This window comes from Vigna umbellata, chromosome 5, assembly GCF_029865625.1.
Source record: "Vigna umbellata cultivar VRB3 chromosome 5, Vumbellata_1.0, whole genome shotgun sequence".
NCBI classification, from domain to species: Eukaryota; Viridiplantae; Streptophyta; class Magnoliopsida; order Fabales; family Fabaceae; genus Vigna; species Vigna umbellata.
Window position 1 is genome coordinate 19,922,616 of NC_142169.1, and position 21,568 is coordinate 19,944,183.

Consider the following 21,568-nt stretch of genomic DNA (forward strand, 5'->3'; position numbering starts at 1 on the left):
TTTTTTATAAAATAATTATTATATTATGATATACTTGTAAAATTATCAATTAGCTTATTAGATATTTCACAGGAGTTTATTTTTTTGGGAAATGTGTAAAATCTTCTCTCTTAAAAGAATTAAAATTTTAAAATAAAATAATTTAATTTTTAAAGTAGAGAAAATACATGATATTTAAAGGAGAAGGGAGTTGGGGGAAGTGGGGGCGCTGCTGTTATCACAAAGCGGAAACTGGAACAGTCGGATAAGAGGGTAAGGGCGGTGCAGTGCTTCCATTACACTATTCTAACCTCTTTCTTTTTCTCTTTATTTATCTATAACCTATTCTCTTCTCTTTACTCTTTCATTTCATCACTCTCTTTGTTCCCTATTTCTTCACCGCAAATTACATTCTCACAGTGTTCGCCGCAAGGTTTATTATCTCCCACGAATTATTATTTTCCCTTTTCGTGCCTGTATTCTAGAGACTGTTGTTGTGATTTCGAGTTACATTTCTAATTGAGCTGAATCTTTGGTTGATGATATATGTTGTTTTAGCCGGTTAGGTTTTCCTTGTGTTGTGGAATATGGACCAAAACGGAATTTTTTTCGAGTTTTGATTTTATTTTTCTGTTTTCCGACTTTGTTTTCGTAGAATATTTTCGATGGCGTCCCAAATTATCCGTGAGTGGTCTGGCATCAATACATTCGCCCCTGCTACCCAGACTAAGTTGCTTGAACTCTTGGGAAAACTTAAACAAGAGGTTTTGTTTTTATTTACCATATCTAATTATACCTATGTTTCGTGTTTATTGTTTTTGTTTTACTGTTGTATACACGTTTGTTTGTTTATTTTCTGCCTGCGAATTTCATGTTTGTTATGGTGTAGAATGTGAACTCCTTGACTATACTTGTGATGGGAAAAGGTGGTGTTGGAAAATCTTCAACTGTCAACTCCATCATTGGGGAAAGAGTGGTTTCGATCAGTCCTTTCCAGGTATGAGATGATACTTTCAAGTGAAGGTCTAAGGGTGGTTATTGTGCTGTTGTCCGATTTTTTGTTTATTGATGTTGTTCTTTTGTGGCGAAGTCGGAAGGGCCACGACCTGTGATGGTGTCACGATCAAGGGCTGGTTTTACATTGAACATTATCGACACTCCTGGTCTCATTGAAGGGGGCTACATCAATGATATGGCACTTGATATAATAAAGCGGTATGTGCTTAATTGCTTGTATTTATCATGTGATGCTTTACCTGTAAGCATGTATATGGTCTTAGATATGTTTTTTAACTGTGTCTGCTCTTTTTCTTTTTGTTTTTTGGGAATCTCTGTGTGTGTGTGAGTAGTTTTCTTCTGAACAAGACCATAGATGTGTTGCTTTATGTGGATCGCTTGGATGTGTATCGAGTGGACAACTTGGATAAATTAGTTGCCAAAGCTATAACAGATAGTTTTGGCAAAGGAATATGGAACAAGGCTATAGTAGCACTCACGCATGCCCAGTTCTCTCCACCAGATGGATTGCCTTATGATGACTTCTTCTCACAAAGATCTGAGGCTCTCTTGAAGGTTCTTAGGTCAGGTGCCAGGATAAAGAAAGAAGCCTTTCAGGTATTTATTCCTGTAAATTGAATCTTATACTTCAAATGCATCTAAGTTTGTCAAAATTGTAAGTAAGCATTAAAAGTCAAAGCATTTTTTGTTTTAGTGCCCTGTTCCTTGAATCGGCATGTAGTCATAAACCCCAAATGGTGGGGGCAGTGCTGCCAACCCGAAAACTGACATAGTGGGATCTCAGACAGCAGGATCGCTGCAATTTTCAAGATGGTAGTTAAGAGCTAAATAATTTAAATTTCAAATATTAATATTACATGAAATGAAAGATATATCCATAATTAGTAATCATAACTCACGTTATAAAGCTAAAAACAGAAGTCAATAACCTTAAAAGTCTATAAATCAAATTAAGCCTTCAAGTGGGTTTTGGCTTAACTGCGTCCCAGGTAACCATTGAAGTAAAAGACTCTGAAAAGGGCATACCTTAAGACTTTTTGTGAGAATTGAAAGAAGTCGAGGATGTTTAAACTATCAACGACTTCTTCTCACAATACAGTTCTAAATACCTCTGAAACTATATTAAATCTGATATGCCTTTTTAAGCTTTAAGAATTGACCACGAAAGTGACAATTCTATGAATTGAACCAGGACGGTAAAAGGTGATGGACTACTACTACCTGGGCTATATGAGAGTATCTATTTCTCAGTTTATATTTTTCTTATTTCATATGTAGTCCACATTATATAATTAGCATATTAACTATAATATGTTTTTACTTGTGTCATTATGTTTATTATATTTAATGTTAACTAAATTTATTATGTTCATTATCAATTGTGTTTAAAATATAATATATTCTGTATACAATATTTACTTGTATAATTTATTTGTGGGACATGAATGAATAGAGATGCCAGACCGCTATTCTAGACTCCATAGGAAAGAGCTTGTTTGGCCGGTGTCTCAGTCATGGATATCGGTCAGTTCCAAAATTTTTGGTCATCGCTTCCACTACTGTTGACTGAGGAAAATTCCTACATTGCACATAATATGTGGGACGAGTGGTCAGTTTTTTCTTTCTATATACATTCTAATCTTTATTTCAGAGAAAGGGAGAGACCTACTCTGTTTTTGTTGTGAAAAGTTGAGAGTGAACATGAAACCAAACAGCATCACCGCAAAGAGCACCTTCATTTCCAGCAAACCTGAAGCAGCTATGATTTCAGTTTTGGTTGCTTCTAATTGTACTTTTTTCTGCCTACGTCTTCTGTTCTCTGTCCAACGGACAGACACTGGTATTTCATTTTACTGTTCCGTTTTTTCTTGTTTATTCCCCTTGTCATCCAAGTTCTCATGAGTTTTGACCTCATTACTATTCTTTATGAATAGTGTTCTAAAACTGTCCAGCCATTGTCACCTGTCCTCTGGACAGAGCTTCAGGGCTCACTTTTTATTCCACTTCACTCTCTTGTTTATTCTCTTTGCCTTTGTTTTTTCGAAAGACTCTGCAATGCTGGGGATGCGCTCTAGCTTGTAATCCTTGATTTGTGTGTCTACTCTCTTTTACCCTCTTTCCCAATTTGGTTTTTCAAAAAAGTTGTGCAATGCAGGGGATGCCATCCAGTTTCTTTATCGCTTGATCTGTCATCAACTCATGTTAGTATTAGCTTAATATTATAAACTTTTGTAATTAATGTTAAATTATTTTAGGTATTTTTAGCATTTATCTATGTTTAACAAGGTAATCAAACTCGAGAATTTACTTAAGTTACGTAAACTTGACCCTAAGAGTTTACTTCACATGGAAAACAAAATTATTAGGATACAGTTGGATTGCTTTGAATTTAATTTGATTTATTTCCAGACATACTTTAAATTAATCTCTAATATAAATTTTCAAGTACAAAACTAAAAAACATATTACATAATTATTAAATAATTTCTAATCCTAATTGAAAAGTAAAATTAAAAACCTAATTCCTAATTATAAAAATCAATTAAGAATTAATTCATAGCTAATATAATATATTAGCTCTTGTTTCTTCTATCCTAAAACTAGCATACCACCATATACCACCCTTTCCTCCCACATTATCCCTGCTTTCAAAATAAAGAATAGGATCGTGAGTTGCAATGTCAATGGTGAATGACGGCAAGCGAGGTAATGACGAGCAACAATGGCAACCATGATGTTGAGAGCGAGAGCGATGGCGATGGCGAGAGATGGTGAAATGACAGGAGTGCGAAAGAGGGGCTTGTAGTGTGCGATAGAGCAAGTTCAGAAGAAGGAAGAAGGGGCTTAATCTGGAACCCTAATCTGATGAGTTTTTTTCAAAAACACCCTCCATACAAAGTCGTTTTGGATTTAAAATTTTTTCTTGTCAAACTTGTCAAATCGGTTACAAACTTGATTTTATTGATTTTGCTTGAGAAACGAGTTTACTCAGAAGCCATGAGTGGACACATATTTAACAAGTGAGTTTGATAACCATGATGTGCAATATACATTATTAACTTGTATTTCTAATATTCAAGTAGCGTTGTCCCATTGTGCCATATCGCCGCAGTAGTTATTTTTCTGACTTCTGGTTTGATACAATGAGCATAAATATCTGTTGGCAAGCTACCCCTTTTGTGTTAATTCATAATTTTATTAATCCCTGCTCGTATTCTGCTCTATTACATTCCCGGTTGACCTCTGTGTATAGTGTAGGTGCCCCTTTGGATTTTTCTTGAGTGTAAGGTGAGTTAAATTTGACATGCTATTTAGTTTATCCTGTCAAGGATATATCTGTTGAAGTTAAATATATGGAATTTCGAGGATACATCATTCTTTATGAAGCCAAGATAATTAATACAAGATAGGTATACAATATGTCATGGACTCAGTGATACAAGAAATTATTGAAAATATATAATACAATACATCCTAGATGTGCTAACACTTAACATTGTTGTAGAAAAAAATTACATCAATGAAACATTATTGTAAAATTAAATTATAGCGTGCATAATTTGTTTTTTGGTCAGCAAAGATGATGCTTAATTATTGAGGGTATTATTAGACAGAACTGAATCAATGGGCTAGAGACGTAAGCATACTAATTAAATAATTTTAAAGAAAGAAAAATGAATAATGCCCGTGGATAAAGCAACCTACCAGGATTCGTAGCTTATCCTTATTTTTGTTATGAGACAGTGCCCATTTTCAAGCTTCTATTTATTTTAAACTCAACAAGGTGTCATGCTGAATATTTATTTGATAGATATTCTAAGAATTGGGAGAGCATTGTTCTGATGTATAAATTAACTTTTTTGTTGGGTATAAACTTGTATGTATGTTTCTTTCTTACATAGAAAAAATTCCGGCTTTTCTTTGTTTTCTTCATTTTTTAATAATTTGAAATTCAAAAATTGTTATCTGATGCATTTTGAACATGCCTCTTCTCGTGCATGTGTTTATTATAGCTCATAATTTCCATGCTTATTATATATTGCTTTCTTTTTGGGTAAAATTTTAGGCTGCTTCTATGCCTGTTGTTTTAGTTGAGAACAGTGGGAGATGCAACAAAAATGACAGCGATGAAAAGGTTGGATATTTGATTCATTGCATTTATTATTTATATATTTTTCATTCATTTATCTTGCTTAGTCTGATTGAGATAACGTGTACTTCTTGGTGTTAGGTTCTTCCAAATGGGACTGCTTGGATTCCCCATCTAGTCCAAACAATCACAGAAATCGCATTGAACAAAAGTGTGTCTATTCATGTTGATAAGAATTTGATTGAAGGGCCAAATCCGAATCAGAGAGGGAAATTATGGATTCCACTCGTGTTTGCTCTTCAAGTAAGCACGTTATGAACTTTGAGAGGCTTATTTGTTTTCTCATTACACTGATGGGAGCATTGATTTCTTTCTCTTCTGTTTATTTTATTTATCCTCTCTTCAGTATTTCCTTGTCATGAAGCCAATAAAAGGACTGATCGAGAGGGACATTGAAAATGAGAGAAAGCCAGCATGGGAGAAACGCGATGCCGCATTCCGGAAGAGAGATTTTTATTAGCTGTGCACTTCTGTACCCATTAAGTTCCATTTATGTTTAGCTTCCTTTGCTTACAAATTTGTTTATTGTCCTTGTTTTATGAGTGAACTTGGATGGTTTTGGTTTACTGTAATTGCTAGTAGTTTGCGGCATAGGAATTTAATCAAGCTTTAGAGGATTTCCTGTATGCTGGGAATTTAATTTGCTTTTTGCATGATTCAGTTTGTTAGTAGTTAATGTCTTGTAAACATCTCTAAGATTTAACTACCATCGTTGATAGCGTGTGATATACTAAAACTGTAGCCTGAAGTATCAACTATTTTTTGTGTACAATGGTCGCATTGAAGCTTTAAAAACCTTGAACTTAATGCGCAGTACATAAACTCCTGGTCAGTAGAGGCCAACTTATACAGTTTAAGTATACCCTAGAAATCAGGTGTTTCTTCCTATTTTCTGGTATGTTTTTTTTCAGATATTGGAAAACTCAACAGGAATTGGTAGAAACAAATTTGTGGGTGCATAAAATGAGTGCCCTATGCGAAATGTGGGTAAGTAGTGCATGAAACATCAGGAATTCTTACTTGGGCTACTTTACAGCATAACCTTTTGTGGTTTTTCTAAGCTCCTTCAATATTTAGGGCTGGTTTGATTTTGACTGAGAGTTCAAATTGAAATTTACCCGTCAAATGGTCTGGTTTATAAAATTGAAGTTTCATGAAAAAAATATAAAGTTATAATTATTTTAAAATGTTGTCACCAATGTATAGAACTATTTTTATTATCTTTTAATATTGAACGTTTAGAAATTTATAGAAATTGGTTTCTGAGCAATGGTTGAAGGAGATTATTAAAAATTAACAACTCTGGTATGAAGACATGAATGAAATAAAGTAGTAAAAAGAAGGAAGGATATAAAACGAATACAATTGTAGAAAATAAAAGACATATATTAATATTATTAGTCGGCCAGGCCACATTTTCCTGCACCGATGGAAGGAATCTTAAGTATTGGGGAGTGCTAAACGGCGTTGATGTCAAAGAGAGACGACGACAAACAAATACACCCAAAAAGCAGTGACACGTGACAGGCGCGTGGGACCCGCCACCTTGGTTAACGACACCGTCCATTTAAAACGCCGCCGTCTGTTCAATTCAACGCTGGGATTCATAACTGGTCTCTCTCTTTCTCTCAAATCCAATCATTTCCTGAAAGACAAAACAAAAAAAATCACACTCACAACACAAACACCACCACCAATCCCCAATCTCTAACTTTTCCCGAGAAAATTTCCATTTTCTCTCTCAGATTCCCGCAAAATTTTACAACGCCTCTTTTGCCTCCGCCAATTCAATTCTTCGTCGTTTTCTCCAATTCTAATGCGTCGATTTCGGGCTGGAGAATGAGTTCTCCCAACTCTTATCTCATTATCAGTTTCCTTAGATCTCTCTTCAAACCCTCCACAATCTCCGCGTTCGACATCTCTCGTCCAATTTTAACTCTCGCTTAGGTAAATTAAATCTAATTAAATTTCCTTTATTATTAGATTTATAGTTTTCTAGTGTAGTCTCACGAAGTTTTACTGTCCATTAATTCACCTAAGTCTATTTTTTTTTCTTTTTCAATTTAGTTTAAGTGCTTTATTTGTGTTTTTATCAATGTGAAGTCCATGGATTATGTGTAAGTTATAGTCAAGGTTCTAAATAACGATCCAAGACCGTGATTTTGACCGCAACATCGAGGTTTTGGGGTGTTTTAGACTGGATAGCAATTTAAAATCTTAGTTCTAGTGCTTTGTGGAAGTACCAATATGATGGATAAAGTTTGGTGATTTGATTTTGTTTCTCTTGTAAGTTCAGCAGATTATGCCAATAGAGTGGGCCAAATTTGATGATTCTGTTTTGTTGGTTCTGCAAAACTCAGCAGCTCATTTTTTTCTGATTTTTTTTCCTTGTAAATTGTAGTCCGTAATATAACTATGTACCACGCAAAGAAGTTTTCATCGGCTAGTATGGTGCCCTATAAATCTCAAGGTGGTGCTGAACAAATTGCAAATGTTGAGGTTTTGGGTGGATCTGCTGGAAAAAATGCCACACCGGCGGGAGGAAGTGGGAAACAGCGTTTAAGGTGGACATCTGATCTTCATGACCGTTTTGTGGATGCCATTACACAACTTGGTGGACCAGATAGTGGGTATTTCTTTTCAATATTGAGATTGATGCACTTTATGTAGGGTTTTCCTTGGTAATTTATTATTCTCTTGCAAAAGCGTATAGGAAAGAGAATGCAATATGGGAATTGCTTGTCCGATTGTCAAGTATTTAGTATGTAATGTAACCTATTGAATGCTGTGATCAATTTATTCCAGTAACCGTTGAGATAATTTCTCTTTTGGTTACTTGCAGTCCAAGGTTATTCTAGTTGATAATAACATGCTTGGACTGCAGGAATTGAGTTCTATTTAATGTAGCCATTAAATGAGAGCTAATCTCTTTTTTATAAATGACTAGTGCCAATATTCTTTTTAATGACTAGTTTTATTTTTCTTCAACTCAGTTCACCTTTTTAATGTTTTCGAAACTTCTTGAGGGAAGAGACGATATTCTTTTTAAGAGAAAATGGTCAGATCTGATACACATTCTCTTGTGATAAAAAAAACCCAGCAATGGTGAGTCATGTTGGATTAATTCCTAGTGTCCCTTTCACTCTGTGGAATCAATTGTTTGACAACTAATCTTGTTATTTGAAACTTCTGGCTTCCACGTTGTGTGCATGCAACACTGGCTGGCAGAGTTACATTTTCCAGAACTTGAATTTTCATATTTTAGTGGCTGATTATTTTTATTTGATGTGGATCCATTCATGGAAAATACTACCCTTTTGCATCTCCTTTTTGAGTTGGCTTTTACTTCTTTAACTTAGATAATCTGTAAAAATATAGCTATATTCCTGTAAACTTTTTAAATTGATTTAATTATTCACGGCAGGGGCAACACCAAAAGGTGTCCTTAGAGTGATGGGTGTTCCTGGACTGACCATTTATCATGTTAAAAGCCATTTACAGGTATTATCATCTGGTTTAATAATTTAGGCTTGTGCACATAAAATGTCAACATTTATACTTAATTTAACATTGATCCTATTTATTCTTTGATGACATTATTTTATGTAGAAATATCGTCTTGCAAAGTATTTACCTGAATCACCAGCTGATGGTAAAGGTGCCTTGTTTTTTCTTGTCCTTGCTTCCCTAAAACAAATTAGTTAGAATCTGTTGGGCTTTAAAAAAATCGTTTTGAACTTTTTAGACTCTAAAGATGAGAAGAGGAATTCTGGAGACAGCTTTTCTGGCGCAGATTCTTCTCCGTGGGTATCCCAATTGTTTTCCTAAGATAATCTATAACTCGTTATTGTGCTTCCTCTTTTAATCTTTTATTAAAATCTTTACTGCCTCCAGGGGAATGCCAATCAATGATGCCTTAAGAATGCAGATGGAGGTTCAGAAACGTCTGCATGAGCAGCTTGAGGTTTATTACCTATCTTAAATATTTACTAATTGTTAAAAGAGAACCCTATTTAGCCTACAACACTCTGCTAAAAGACCAAAAAAGAAACAATGATAGTACATACTAATCTGTGAACAGGAAATAGTACAAAAATACTGGCTTAAGAATAGCATGGAATAATTTACTTCTTGTATGTCCCTGATGATAGCATACATACAGTTCATTTCTCTTATGTTTAGAGTTCATACAGCATTCGAAGATGTTTTTACAAGTATCTAATTTCGCCTATTGTATGGTTAAACTTGGATACACTACTTCAGCCATCCTTATATATGTCATTTCCTTTGATTTTTTGTTGATTGAATGAAATTGGAACATGTGACATGTATCTTGAAAAGAAATGACTGAATAAACATTCATGTGATTGATGAGTGATTGACCGAAATTTGACTTACTGTGGAAAACTTCAGATGTTACTTATCATTTGAGAGATGAGTCCGTTTTTACCTCAATGGTTAAGATTTAATTTTTAATTATATTTTCTTCATTCACCAAAACTTTTGGTACGATGCGTAAGTACATCAGGGATAAATAAAAGACACTGCTTGATTGTTATATTTTACATAATTCTTTGAAAAATGCCAATTATGTTTGTATATGTGAATCATGCATCATATGCTAGCTGAGTGGACTCATCACAAGTATCTATTAAATTATTCTTATATGAAGAAGAATTATGTAGCCTCAGGACTTGCGTACACCGATTTTAAGATAACTGCTGCTTGTTAATTTTCAGCACTGTGCTTCTATGAGTAAGCACTTCTGGATAATAAAGCCTTTTATATATATTCCAGGTTCAGAAGCAATTACAAATGAGAATTGAAGCACAGGGTAAATACTTACAAAAGATCATAGAGGAACAGCAGAAATTAGGTAATACCTTAACAACCTCCGAAACACTTCCTTTATCGCATGATAAGCAAACTCATCCGCACTCGGAGGCTTCTGGATCTAGTGATGCCCTTGCAAGCACTTTGTCCCCTCGTAAAAAACAGAGAATCGATGATGGTTCCAAGGATGGCTTCACTGCTTCCCATGTAAGGAAGACTGAACAAAAGAATGAGTGCAATGTTGGTCAGTTGGATCCAAATTTGTATGATGATGCTGGGTTTGGATTTGATTTGGAGACAAACAAAGATGAACATAAGGAGAGTGGACAGTAAGAACTAGGTTCCTTTTGTAGGTTCTGTCTTCATTGTAATGTGTAGTGTATTTTTCTGGTAGAAAATACAAATCATGCTTTGTATATATATATATATATATATATATATATATATATATATATATATATATATATATATATATTTCCATGCAATCCATTTGTACATATTAATGTAGATATAGATGCATTCTTCTCCTGTTGTGAGAGTCATAAAGAATGCACTCTTACACCCAACAGAAATGCTGTGTGGGTCATGGATGATGACTGTTGGGTGCAGGATACTTGATGTTCAGGTTGCTATGGTCCAAGTCAGTATCAAATACCTGGAGATGACATTGTTTGATCCTTGTAACCGACCTAATCATGGGAGATGACACTTAGTTCTTATAGATGGAAATAGTTATGACAAGCTTCCCTTTATATTACTTATCTTCCAGGCCTTGGCACAGTTAGACTCGTGAATGTGATGCTAGCAAACCTATAAAATAATAAATTTGTTAAAGACAAAAGTAATGTGGCTAGAAGCTTTCATCTATAAACTAAATACCCTTGTTTGGTGCAAAACTTGTTCTTACTATTTGTACTAAAAGCCCCAGAAGAACAAATATAGAAGGATTTTATTTACTTTTATTCATATGTACTTACAGCAATTTTAGTATATAATTTGGAAGTTTACAAGATATTACTAATTAGCTATTAACTTAGTTCAAAGTCATGGTTATGTACTGAAGAAAAAAACTGTTCAATAAAACTGTTTATTCGTTAAAGTGGAAAGTAAAGGAGTTTTTGGAATGGGAGTCTAGTCTGTAGTGCTTTGAAAAATATTTCTTATCGAAAGTTTGTCACCATATTGAACCATTATAGCTTTATATCACGCAAGATTTTCTAGTTCTAAGTTTAATTATAACAGAAGAATGATTTTACTCTTTAGATGACTTAGAAGATAGTATTAAGAAATATGCACTATATATTTTAAGAGTGTTTCATCCTACACCTCCAAGATCTCATCCTGCACCTCCAAAAATTCTAATTTTATCCTTCTGACATCTCATATCATCCTGCACCTCCAACTTTTTCAAAATTTTATTTTTAACTTTAATAAATATTTTTTCATTTTCTTTTCTTTTTTATTAAAAACAATCTTCACTACCTTAATAATAATTTAATTTAATTTATTTTAAAATTTAAATATTATTTAAAATAATTTTGTATTTTAATAATTATTAAAATATAATTTATATTATAATAATAATTATATTAAAAACATAAAAATAAAATAATAAAAATAATAATAAAAATAGTAATAATAATAATAAAAATAAATTTGAGTTAATATATTCAAATATATTAAATTATAATAAAATTTTAAAAATAAATTAAATAATCATTAAATTTTAAATAAAAATAAAAATTTTAAAAAGCTTATTTATATATTAAAATCTATAAAATATGTTAATACTTTGATTTTTATTTAAAATTTAATAAATATTAAACTTAAATAAAAATTATAATATTATTTATTATATTTTTATATTTTAATAATTAATAAAATATAATTTATATTTTTAAAATAGTTCTATTAAGAAAATTAAAAAATAATAACTAAAATAAGAATAAAAATAAAAATAAAAACAATACTTAAAATCATATTTAATATATTTAAATATATTAAATTATATTAAAATATTAAATTAAATTTAATAATTATTAAAATTTTAAAAAAACAAAATTTTGAAAAATTTGTTAATCGGATATAGATATCCGATAAGTTATAAATCGGATATATCCGATAAAGAATGTTTTTAAATTTTTATTTTATATATAAATTTTAATAATTATTTAATTTAATTTAATATTTTAATATAATTTAGTATATTTAAATATTTTATTTAATATAATTTTATTTATTATTTGATAAATAACTGTTTTAAAATTTTGTTTATTATTTAAATTTTAATAATTATTTAATTTAATTTAATATTTTAATATAATTTAATATATTTAAATATATTAAATATTTTATTTAATATAATTTACATTTTTGTTATTATTTTTATTTTTAATTATTTTATTTTTATATTTTTAATATAATTATTATTATAACATAAATCATATTTTAGTAATTATTAAAATATAAAATTATATTAAATAATATTTGAATTTTAAATTTAGTTATTATTGAGGTGATATAGAATCTTTTTAATAAGAAAAAGAAAAAAATAAGAATATATTTATTAAAATTAAAAATAAAATTTTCTATAAAGTTAAAGGTGTAGGATAATGATGAAATGTCAGAAGGTTAAAAGTGGAATTTTTGGAGGTGCAGGATGAGATCTTGGAGGTGTAGGATGAAACACTCATATTTTAAACGTGCAAAGTCGTTATTGAGAATCTATAAGGCCTCACGCTGAAGGCAGGTCCATTAAGAACGATAAAATCTAGTTAGACCAGAAGTGTTTTAAATGGCTAATTAGTTAGAATTGTGTTCATTATAGGTGTTAATAATGGTTCACGAATCTATAAAACATCAAACATTTCAGATTAACAATTGCAATGAAACAGTGATTTGGCAACAACAGTACTCCAGTCCTATGAATTCAGAAGTGCCCTCTAAGTATCGACTTGTATTTACAATTCATATATGTAAAAAAGATCAATTTTAGGATTAAAAAAATTAGATTAAACATGTCTTTTGGCAACTTTCCCATTGGAGTGAATTTCATTACGCAGTTACAAGACACACGAATTAAGCTAAACATGCTCTAAACTAAAAAAAAGGAGTCAAAATAAGTCTCTAAAATATCAGATGAATACCTAAACTCAACTATTTTGTGTCACTTGAATTCTTAAACATACATTAAAGAATATCACTTAAATCACCCAACTTATTAATCTCAGACTAATTTATTTTTTGGTGAATACATGTGCTTTTATTCTTGGACTATAATATTAAAACATTGCACTTTTGGAGACAGAAATTTTCTTATTTTAAGGGACTCAAATGTTGTTTACTGCACCTTTTTGTTCTACTTTCAGTCAAATATACTTTACCAAAGTAATTTTTATTTAAAACAATCATATTATTCTTCTTTGGTATCACGTTCTCTCACCTCAAACTTCTTTTTTGGTGTAGTCACCTCAATATGATTAGAACCTCACGTCAATTTTCCAATCATGCTGTAGTTAGTAACCTCAAATCAAAAACCATTTTCTGTGCTAAGGTTGACATTTGCCTTGTACAGGTGAGAATGCACCGAGTTGCTAGCATTTATCCTCAAGAAATTAGTATATAAAACCAAAATGGTTAACTGGTTATAGGACATAAGAAAAAGATCAAAACAAAAGTGCAATATTATAGATGTTTCTATTTATGTTCTTCAATTAAAATTGGAATTTCCTCTCAGTAACATGCATCAACCTTTATATGAACTTCTGAAGCACAAGTTACATAAAAACTTCAAATTTAACCGAAGAACAACATCAAATCATCTATACTACAACATCTATATTTTGTCCTTAGAAGTGGTATTAAAGCTATATTGTGTTCAAAATTAGACTAAAGCATGCTTGTAGTGCAGAGTAAGTTGGAAAATGTACATATAGGAAAACACTCTTACAAGGGGACATGCTGAGGAGAATAAATAGCAGCACTTCCCAGAGAAAAATAGATTTCCAAATGTTGGAAACTTGAGTGCCAAACATATATGTCGCAAATGAGATCTATGGAAGTGCATGGAAGTTTGGTAGAAACTGGTTTGCAGTGAAGCCATCAAAGGGGAGCTGAACTAGTTCTGCGCAGTTGATGCTTAGGATCAGGTGGTGGTGCAGTTGGCAATACCTTCTCTATCTCCTGAAAGAAAGATCATAAAAAACAGTTACTATGAGAGAGATAAACCATCCAGAATCATCTCCAAAGCTCTTGCATAAAACTATTTTTGCGTGCTATTATTCAACAATGTAAATAGTTTAGAAAATTGAAGAAAAAGAAACACACAATTATGGTTGGTTAGTTGCAACCTCAAAATATGAGCTTACATTACACCATATTGTGGTTCAAAGATCATTATGGAAGGGTAATGCCATCTTACAGACACAGCTATGTCCTTCAAGTTTTACGATCGAAAGCTTGTCCAAGAAAGTTCTAAGATATATAACTGGTGTGGATAAATTATGCATGCTCATCTATTATTAAAATCTAACCACAGATATTTCCATTTGATTCCACAAAAAGACAACCACAGACAATTGGCTTAATCATGAACACATGATAGAACTGTTTTTCTATATTTTAAAAGAAGGGTCATTTTTACGATCTAAACATAGTCATTTTCATGCTCTTCATCGGAAATTCACATAGTTGAACATTCATTGTAAGACTTTTATAACTGGCAGGTTCCCTTTAGTTGGTAAAGTTACAATGAAGAGATGGATCCAAGACCAAATGTTACATTAAAACTGAAAACAAACTAAAAAGGATTTATGCCAACAGAGATATAATATCACAACAATATGCAATCATATGTAGGCTCACATTATAAATTCACCCTTTTGTGATCAGTACAAGGTTGGGTGATTCCAAATGGAAATACTTAAGGCTGCAGACATAGTTCTGAACTGACACATAATTAAATGCTTCAAAAATCAAATCATTCTACAATTGTACAATTCAAAACACTAACAGAAAGCAGAGATTCATGATCAAGATCATTACCACTCAACTTATTTCTCCCAATTTCAACAGAACTAGGTTTAGTTTTGTGCATTAATATTGATTCTTGTAGCCTTGACTTGAAATGTGTCAGCCAGACTAACTGCAAGCAAAATAATGGTTGGCCATATCTTGAAGCCATAAAGTACTCCAAACTTTAGCCAAAGTGAATCTATCTTTTTAACATTGAAATCTTCGTACCTCTCCACACTACTACAGGGAATACATCTCCAGATAAGGAAGGGAGAGAAGTCAAACACCTAATCTCAAGTTTGGAAACAATTTAAACGTTGGAAGTTAGATGTAACACAAATGTTTTATGAACTGTTTGTTAGGGAATTATATGTAATCAAGGGTTAGAAAAAACATCAGAAGTATTTACTCGTACACAATTTTTTTTTCTTTTTTATTTTGTCACTCAACAGTGAGCTCTAGAGAAGTCTGCTGAGCTACCTCCTTATGACCCTTCTCAGCACTTTTTTTTTCACCTGATATGATCACAAAATCTTAGAGCATCTGTCCTATGTCCAACTTTAAAGAACCCTGATCTGTTCTTTGTATAGGTGTTCAAAAGACGTGCTACAATCAAACGCTAAATATTTCACCTTATCTCTCACCACAAACTGATAAAGTCATCAACATAAAGACCTACACTTTCTGCGATTCTTTTACCCAAAAATTTCAAAAAGAATTCCTTGGAGCCATGGCAGACAGAGAGTTAACAGTATACACCCTCAAAAACATTAATCCGGAAAAAAAAAATTCCTTGCTAAAGAAAGGAGAAAATATTTTAGACCTAACAAATTCAGAAATCATCATTAAATCAGAACTTGTTTCCAAGAAAGAGATTATCACCATAAAATGAACATGTCCTGAAATCGCATGTCTTCTGGGGCCAAAACCCAGAAAAATTAGGCACACACAGACACAAAGGTTCAATTGTCAAATAAAGAAGATTCAGAATAATGCATGCATAAGGAAAGAAAGAACAGAACAAAGGAAAATAGAGAATATGACAAGACCAAAAGCAGATCACCAGCCTAAGGTCATGGCCTGCTTCACCTCAATAGTGTAATTAAAAAGAGAGGAAGATCATATCCAAGCAAAATCAAAATAATTAAAAAAATGTAATTGTAATCCTAAATAGACACAATGATAAACCAAATGTCAATTGTTAAATTGTAGTTGAAGTTCAATTGGTTTAAACACTCCACTTAATAGAAAACCATTGGCAAGGTAAACTAAATCGCCAACATTTCAACCATGCATTGTCCAACCATATGGCATTATCAATCTGACACCAAAAACTACCAGCAGACAAGAATAAAGCAACGACACAGACTAACAAAAGAATCTAAACTTACATTCTGTCTTCTAAGCCTTTCATTCTCTTCTTCTAAACGGGAAACTTTAATCTCCAGTTCTTGTGTGTAAGCCTGCCCATTCAAATATGCGCAGCTTGTATAAAAGAGAAAAGTAAAAAATAAGACTTGAAAGCAAAAACACATGAAAAAAAAAAACTAAAAACAAAAATAACCTGCTTTCTAGCCCGGGACCTAGCTGCTGATTCCCTATTTTTAATCATTCTCTTTTGCCTCCTCTCCACAGTTTTCTCAACCACATTACCTGAGGCAGCCCTTTTCCTACCTGCAGATTGTGAATCAGATAAGGCACCCATCAAAGAAGACGGCATTGCTTCAGAGTATCCTGCATCCAGAACCGGATTCACCACAACCGGCATAGGCTGTTGAACAGCCATAAAACCCGAAAAACCCGGCATCATAGTATTCTGCTGATTTTGATGTTGATGATGTTGTTGTTGTGGCTGCTCCTGCACTGAGGTGAGCTGGTATTGCAGCCAATGAGCATGTTGTGATGTGTTGTGTTGGGAATCAACCCCTGGCATGGCCATGGCACTATCGTCATTAGGGAAAGGGTCAGTAGTCACACCAGCCTTCACCAAGAAATCCTCCAGGGTCATCTCACCCAGTGTAGGCTGTCTTTCTCTTTCCTGACTAACACTCTTCTTCTGTTGCATATCTCTCCAAACCTCATCAATTGTTTTCTTGCTAAGATCCCCACACAATGTTAGACTCCCTTGAGGATTCAAAGATGATCCAGCATAAGCTACCTGACCTTGCTGCATGTATGCATCAGTTCCAGATTCTGCAGTCCACACACCCTTGAGCAGCTCATCAAGATTCATGCTTCCTAAGGGTTTCCCCAAATTTCCAAGCTGGTTGTGCACCTCATCAAGGGTGAGATTGTACAAAGACCCTTGCCTTGCCAAAGACCCATTCTTTGGCTCCTGGATTGCCCCACCTTGAGATCCCATTATCTTAACCCCAAAACCACCCTACAAGTCTACATGTATCGCTTCCAAATATAAATAAAACCCAAATTCACAATCCCCCCACAACTCAATTGCAACAGAGACACCTGAAAACCAAAAGAAAAGAGTCTATCCAGTGATTTCTCGCGACATCTAAATGAACGAACTTGGCACCAAATTAGAATCCGGAGAAACAAAAGACGAGGATATTGTCTTGAATTCTGAGATTTGGTGAAAACAAGAAACAAACACAAAGCAGGCAGTGTTAAATGGGGTGGGAGAAAACCGGACCCAGAATAGGAAAAAGGTGACCCAGATCAGATATGAAATAGAACTAGGAATCAAAGAAAATGATGATGCAGAAGAGACCCACAGCAGAGAAAAAAGCTAGAACTAAATATGCAGGTCATGATTTTTGTTACATCACCACCACTACTATGTCGTGTGTCCTAGAAGAAAAGGCCAAAATTGATCCTGCAGGACCCTGAGCGTAGAAAGAAGTGTTTTTTGTATGAAAAATGGGAGTGTTGTTGAATATTCTGAGAACAATGCTTATCTGAAGCAAAAGAATGATTAAGGTTTCCCTTCAAAGGGAAAAAGAAGAATTTAGAAATGAATAAAGAAATTTTGGAAAGTGGTGAAGGAATAGACTATTCTGACTTGCTAAGTTAAAACAAAATCTGAGGGTACTACACTTTCAGTCCTTCACCTACTTGCTGCTGCAGGATCCAATCTGAATCTTACAACAAGGTGGGCCTTTCAATTTTCCCTTGCCACTGGGAACAACAACCACGCCAAGCGAGGAACAATCACTGTTTATTTGGAAAAGATAATGTGTTATAACTAATGCACTGTAATTCAATAATTACTGTATAATCATATAACATTAACTTGTATCATAATATTCTAACATTCTCTACTTTTCTTCTCTTTCCCCTCTCACTCTCTAACTACTAAAAGTTTAATCATTTTTTCTCTTTCCACTTTCTAATCTCTCAAACTTTAATAAATTGACAGTTTTAGATTTTAACCCTTTCTTCGTCTCTTCCTCAAATATAAATATAAATGGGCTAAAATATAAATGCAAAGTTCGAAGATTTATTATGATATATTTCTTTCAGTTCTTTTTCTCTTGCTCAAATTGGAATTTCATTTTAATGATTCTCAGTCTCGTTAAAAAATGTTTAAAGAGTTGCATCCAAATTTTAAGCTTTAATATATATGCACTCTGATTCTTCAATCCGACACTGCAGGGTATCTTCGCAACTGATAAATGTTAGCAAAGGTTACGTTTTTATTTTATTTTATTTTGTCTTTTCCGCTTTAATATTACCTCCATTCATTTTCACTTGGCTGTTGTGAAATGAAAATGATGAAGATTTTGTTACATATTTGAATTTACATGAAAAATTAATTAAGTTTTAAACTTTTAATAAATTTAAATATTTTTAATTAAATTATTATTGAAAAATTTTGTTATATTAAAATATAAATTTTTTATACTTTTAATTGAGTTTTTTATTTAATTTTTTCGTAATATAAGAATTATTTTATCCTGTTAATTTGTTTCTACACGTGTGTTTAATATAAAATAGAAATAACTTTTATTATTATAATTGGGAATTTATTAGATAATAAGAAATGTTTTATCAATGATAGAAGAGATAATTCTTTACTCAGTACAATTTTATTATCAAACACGTTATAAATAAAAATCATTCGTCATTTTAATAAATACAAAATTTTCATATTTAAATACTTCAAAAAAAAGTAGGACAAGATAACATTGGTGTAAAAGAAAAGTTAAACTGTATCTACTCAATTAGAAAATATAAAAGTTTTGAGCACTAAAAAAAAAGTAGAAACCGATTTTATCATAATCTCAGAACTTAATTAATCTTATAAAAGTTTATTTAAAAGCAACATTAATTACCTTTTAATTAATTAATTTCAAAGATGTTATGCTTTTGTTATGAGTAAATAGAGAAGCTTCATGTAAAAAAAAAATTGACATAAATGAAAATTATAAAAACTGATATGTTTCTTCAAATAATTGACTGAACTGAGTGTAACATATGAGTTATAAATTTTGTTGTTCAATTGCAGTGTACAGTGTCTTAGAAATTTTTGGGTATAGAAATGTCAGCTTCAAGAAACATGACACTATTTATGTGAATGGAAGTATAACTAACTAACAGTCCTAATCTGAAATTTCAATGTTTGATTTGAACAGCAAGAATAGGGATTGGTGATTAGTTCCAAAGTTTGGTCTGAAAAATTAGAGAGAAAAATAAATAGTTTAAAAAAGTTATGAAAGTAAAATTAAAAAGATAAATAAGAGGGACCAACTCTTTCATTTCATGTCAATTTAGGGGATAAGTGTGTATATTATAGTACCAAAAAAATATTTCTCTTTCTTTTTACTTCTTTTTCTCAAACAAATAGTGAAAATTGATACTTCTTATCTTTTTCATTTTCTTATTACTTCAAGCATGCTCAATTTTAACCCTTGATGTGGCCATGCATTACTTAAAAAATTGCATATATTTAACTTTTAATCTTGAATGTTGAAATATAATTCAAAGATTTATTTTTACTATATTTTTTTAACTTATCCATAAATAATAAGAGTTTCATAACAGTTTTTCTTTCTCTTCTGAAAATAATAATACGGATTGGAGGATTCTAACTTTTAATAAATCTAAACTTTAGATGTGAAATTTTTTATCTTTTCTTTTAATTAAAAAAACTCATCTTATTCTCAAATATTTCATCCAAAATTAATTTATGTGAATTTAAGTTAGTGCTTCATTATCATGGTTATTTTATTACTTTTAAGAACTTGTGTATACTTTTCACAATTTCACACTATAAAATTATTAGTGCCGATAATCAAAATTTGTAGTCAAATATATTGATAACTTAAAACTTTGAATGAATTATTAATGGATATTATGTCGTTGGTAATTTTCTCCTCTCAGTCGAATCTCTTGGTAATAACCAAAACATATCCTCAATTGTTAAATTCAAATTAAAGACAAACATTTTGTCTTTGATAACGACTTTTAAACATGATTAAAAAATATTTTTTTGTAAATAATAAGGACGATGATATGTCGATAAGTTGAGAGAAACATTATTGATGAATTTTTTCGTTAATAACTAAATTGTATACCATCAGTGTAGAGATCTTTATTCTCTACACCTAAATAAACCCTACCAATACAATGAAAACAAATAATATTAAACTAACAAAAAGATAAATTATATATTATTAAACAACTAATATTATACAACGAGAACTCATGTACAAGGAAAATTTTTAATAATGAAAATTCTTAATAATAAAAATTCTTAACCATGAAAACTCCTAATAATGAAAATTTCTAACAATGAAAGCTAATATATCAATATCAAGCAAATTCTCATTACCAAGCATGAGCATAATAACAAGGAAAATTCACTAATAAAGTACTAAAATTGGAAAATACGAATTAAACACCACAATTGAAAGGCTTTAAAGCCAACCTTCCTATGTAACATGAGAACAACATAAAAAAGGAAGAATCATGAATTTTCTCATTTTTATTATGAACCACAACCATACATCTTCAACGAATCCTTTCAATGAATAAAGCGAAAGGAGATGAAGAAAACCTTACCTCCACGATAGATAAGGACAGACAAGCGATGTCACCTCCATAAATCAAATTCAATTGTTTTCCCTGCATGAACCTCACTTTGAATTGGGTTTTTGAAGGAAGATTGCTATCGTGTGTAAGATTTGGAAAAATACAAATATGATAATACAAATTTTTGGACGAGAGTCAAGGTTAGAAATAGTAAATTTAAAGGATCCCTAATTTTTGGAAAAGGGAGAATGAACCCTAATCGAGGTTGAAATGGAGAAAGAAGATGCGTCGAGGTTCTATTATGCATTTATTATATATTTGAGAGTGTAATATCGTTTAAGTGAAGAAGTTTATTCGTTCAACAAGGTGTTACTACATATTGATGAGTTTATATGTGTATTCAACTATATTAATGATCACTACAAGAATGTGTAGAACTAGTTACAATAACATAGCATGGGCTATAAAAGGGACCATAGTAGCATCAACTAAAAAAGGACACTAGTAGCATAAGTTAAACAATTACAAAAGAAAAAAAGTTACACACAATCCAACCCAGTCTACACTAACAATGCAAAGTTAATA

The 21,568-nt window shown here is 31.8% G+C and overlaps 3 protein-coding genes across 7 annotated transcripts; 2 read left to right on the plus strand and 1 right to left on the minus strand.

Annotated features, from left to right (window-relative positions):
- The first annotated feature begins 142 nt into the window (after positions 1-142).
- LOC148197899 (translocase of chloroplast 34) lies at positions 143-5,817 on the plus strand. Of its 2 annotated transcripts, none has more exons than XM_088115009.1 (8): positions 143-252; positions 635-743; positions 869-976; positions 1,070-1,194; positions 1,329-1,593; positions 5,063-5,131; positions 5,228-5,389; positions 5,493-5,817. In XM_088115009.1, exons 2-8 carry the CDS (start codon positions 645-647, stop codon positions 5,604-5,606), a joined length of 942 nt encoding a protein of 313 aa, XP_087971135.1. In that variant the 5' UTR covers positions 143-252; positions 635-644; the 3' UTR covers positions 5,607-5,817. The 2 variants fall into 2 exon arrangements, with proteins under 2 accessions (XP_087971135.1, XP_087971136.1); XM_088115010.1 differs by lacking the exon at positions 143-252 and adding an exon at positions 286-412.
- Positions 5,818-6,741: 924 nt separating this feature from the next.
- On the plus strand, positions 6,742-10,740 carry LOC124819767 (myb family transcription factor PHL7-like). 4 transcript variants are annotated; one of them, XM_047291343.2, is made up of 7 exons: positions 6,742-7,093; positions 7,548-7,772; positions 8,571-8,647; positions 8,756-8,804; positions 8,892-8,949; positions 9,041-9,110; positions 9,944-10,740. In XM_047291343.2, exons 2-7 carry the CDS (start codon positions 7,562-7,564, stop codon positions 10,310-10,312), a joined length of 834 nt encoding a protein of 277 aa, XP_047147299.1. In that variant the 5' UTR covers positions 6,742-7,093; positions 7,548-7,561; the 3' UTR covers positions 10,313-10,740. The 4 variants fall into 4 exon arrangements, with proteins under 4 accessions (XP_047147299.1, XP_047147300.1, XP_047147301.1 ...); XM_047291344.2 differs by having other exon boundaries at positions 8,756-8,798; XM_047291345.2 differs by lacking the exon at positions 6,742-7,093 and having other exon boundaries at positions 7,581-7,776.
- Positions 10,741-13,644: 2,904 nt separating this feature from the next.
- On the minus strand, positions 13,645-18,160 carry LOC148197900 (ABSCISIC ACID-INSENSITIVE 5-like protein 2). The gene is made up of 3 exons (XM_088116706.1): positions 16,557-18,160; positions 16,384-16,455; positions 13,645-14,161 (listed from the first exon to the last, which is right to left on the minus strand). Exons 1-3 carry the CDS (start codon positions 17,352-17,354, stop codon positions 14,081-14,083), a joined length of 951 nt encoding a protein of 316 aa, XP_087972832.1. The 5' UTR covers positions 17,355-18,160; the 3' UTR covers positions 13,645-14,080.
- Positions 18,161-21,568: the final 3,408 nt, after the last annotated feature.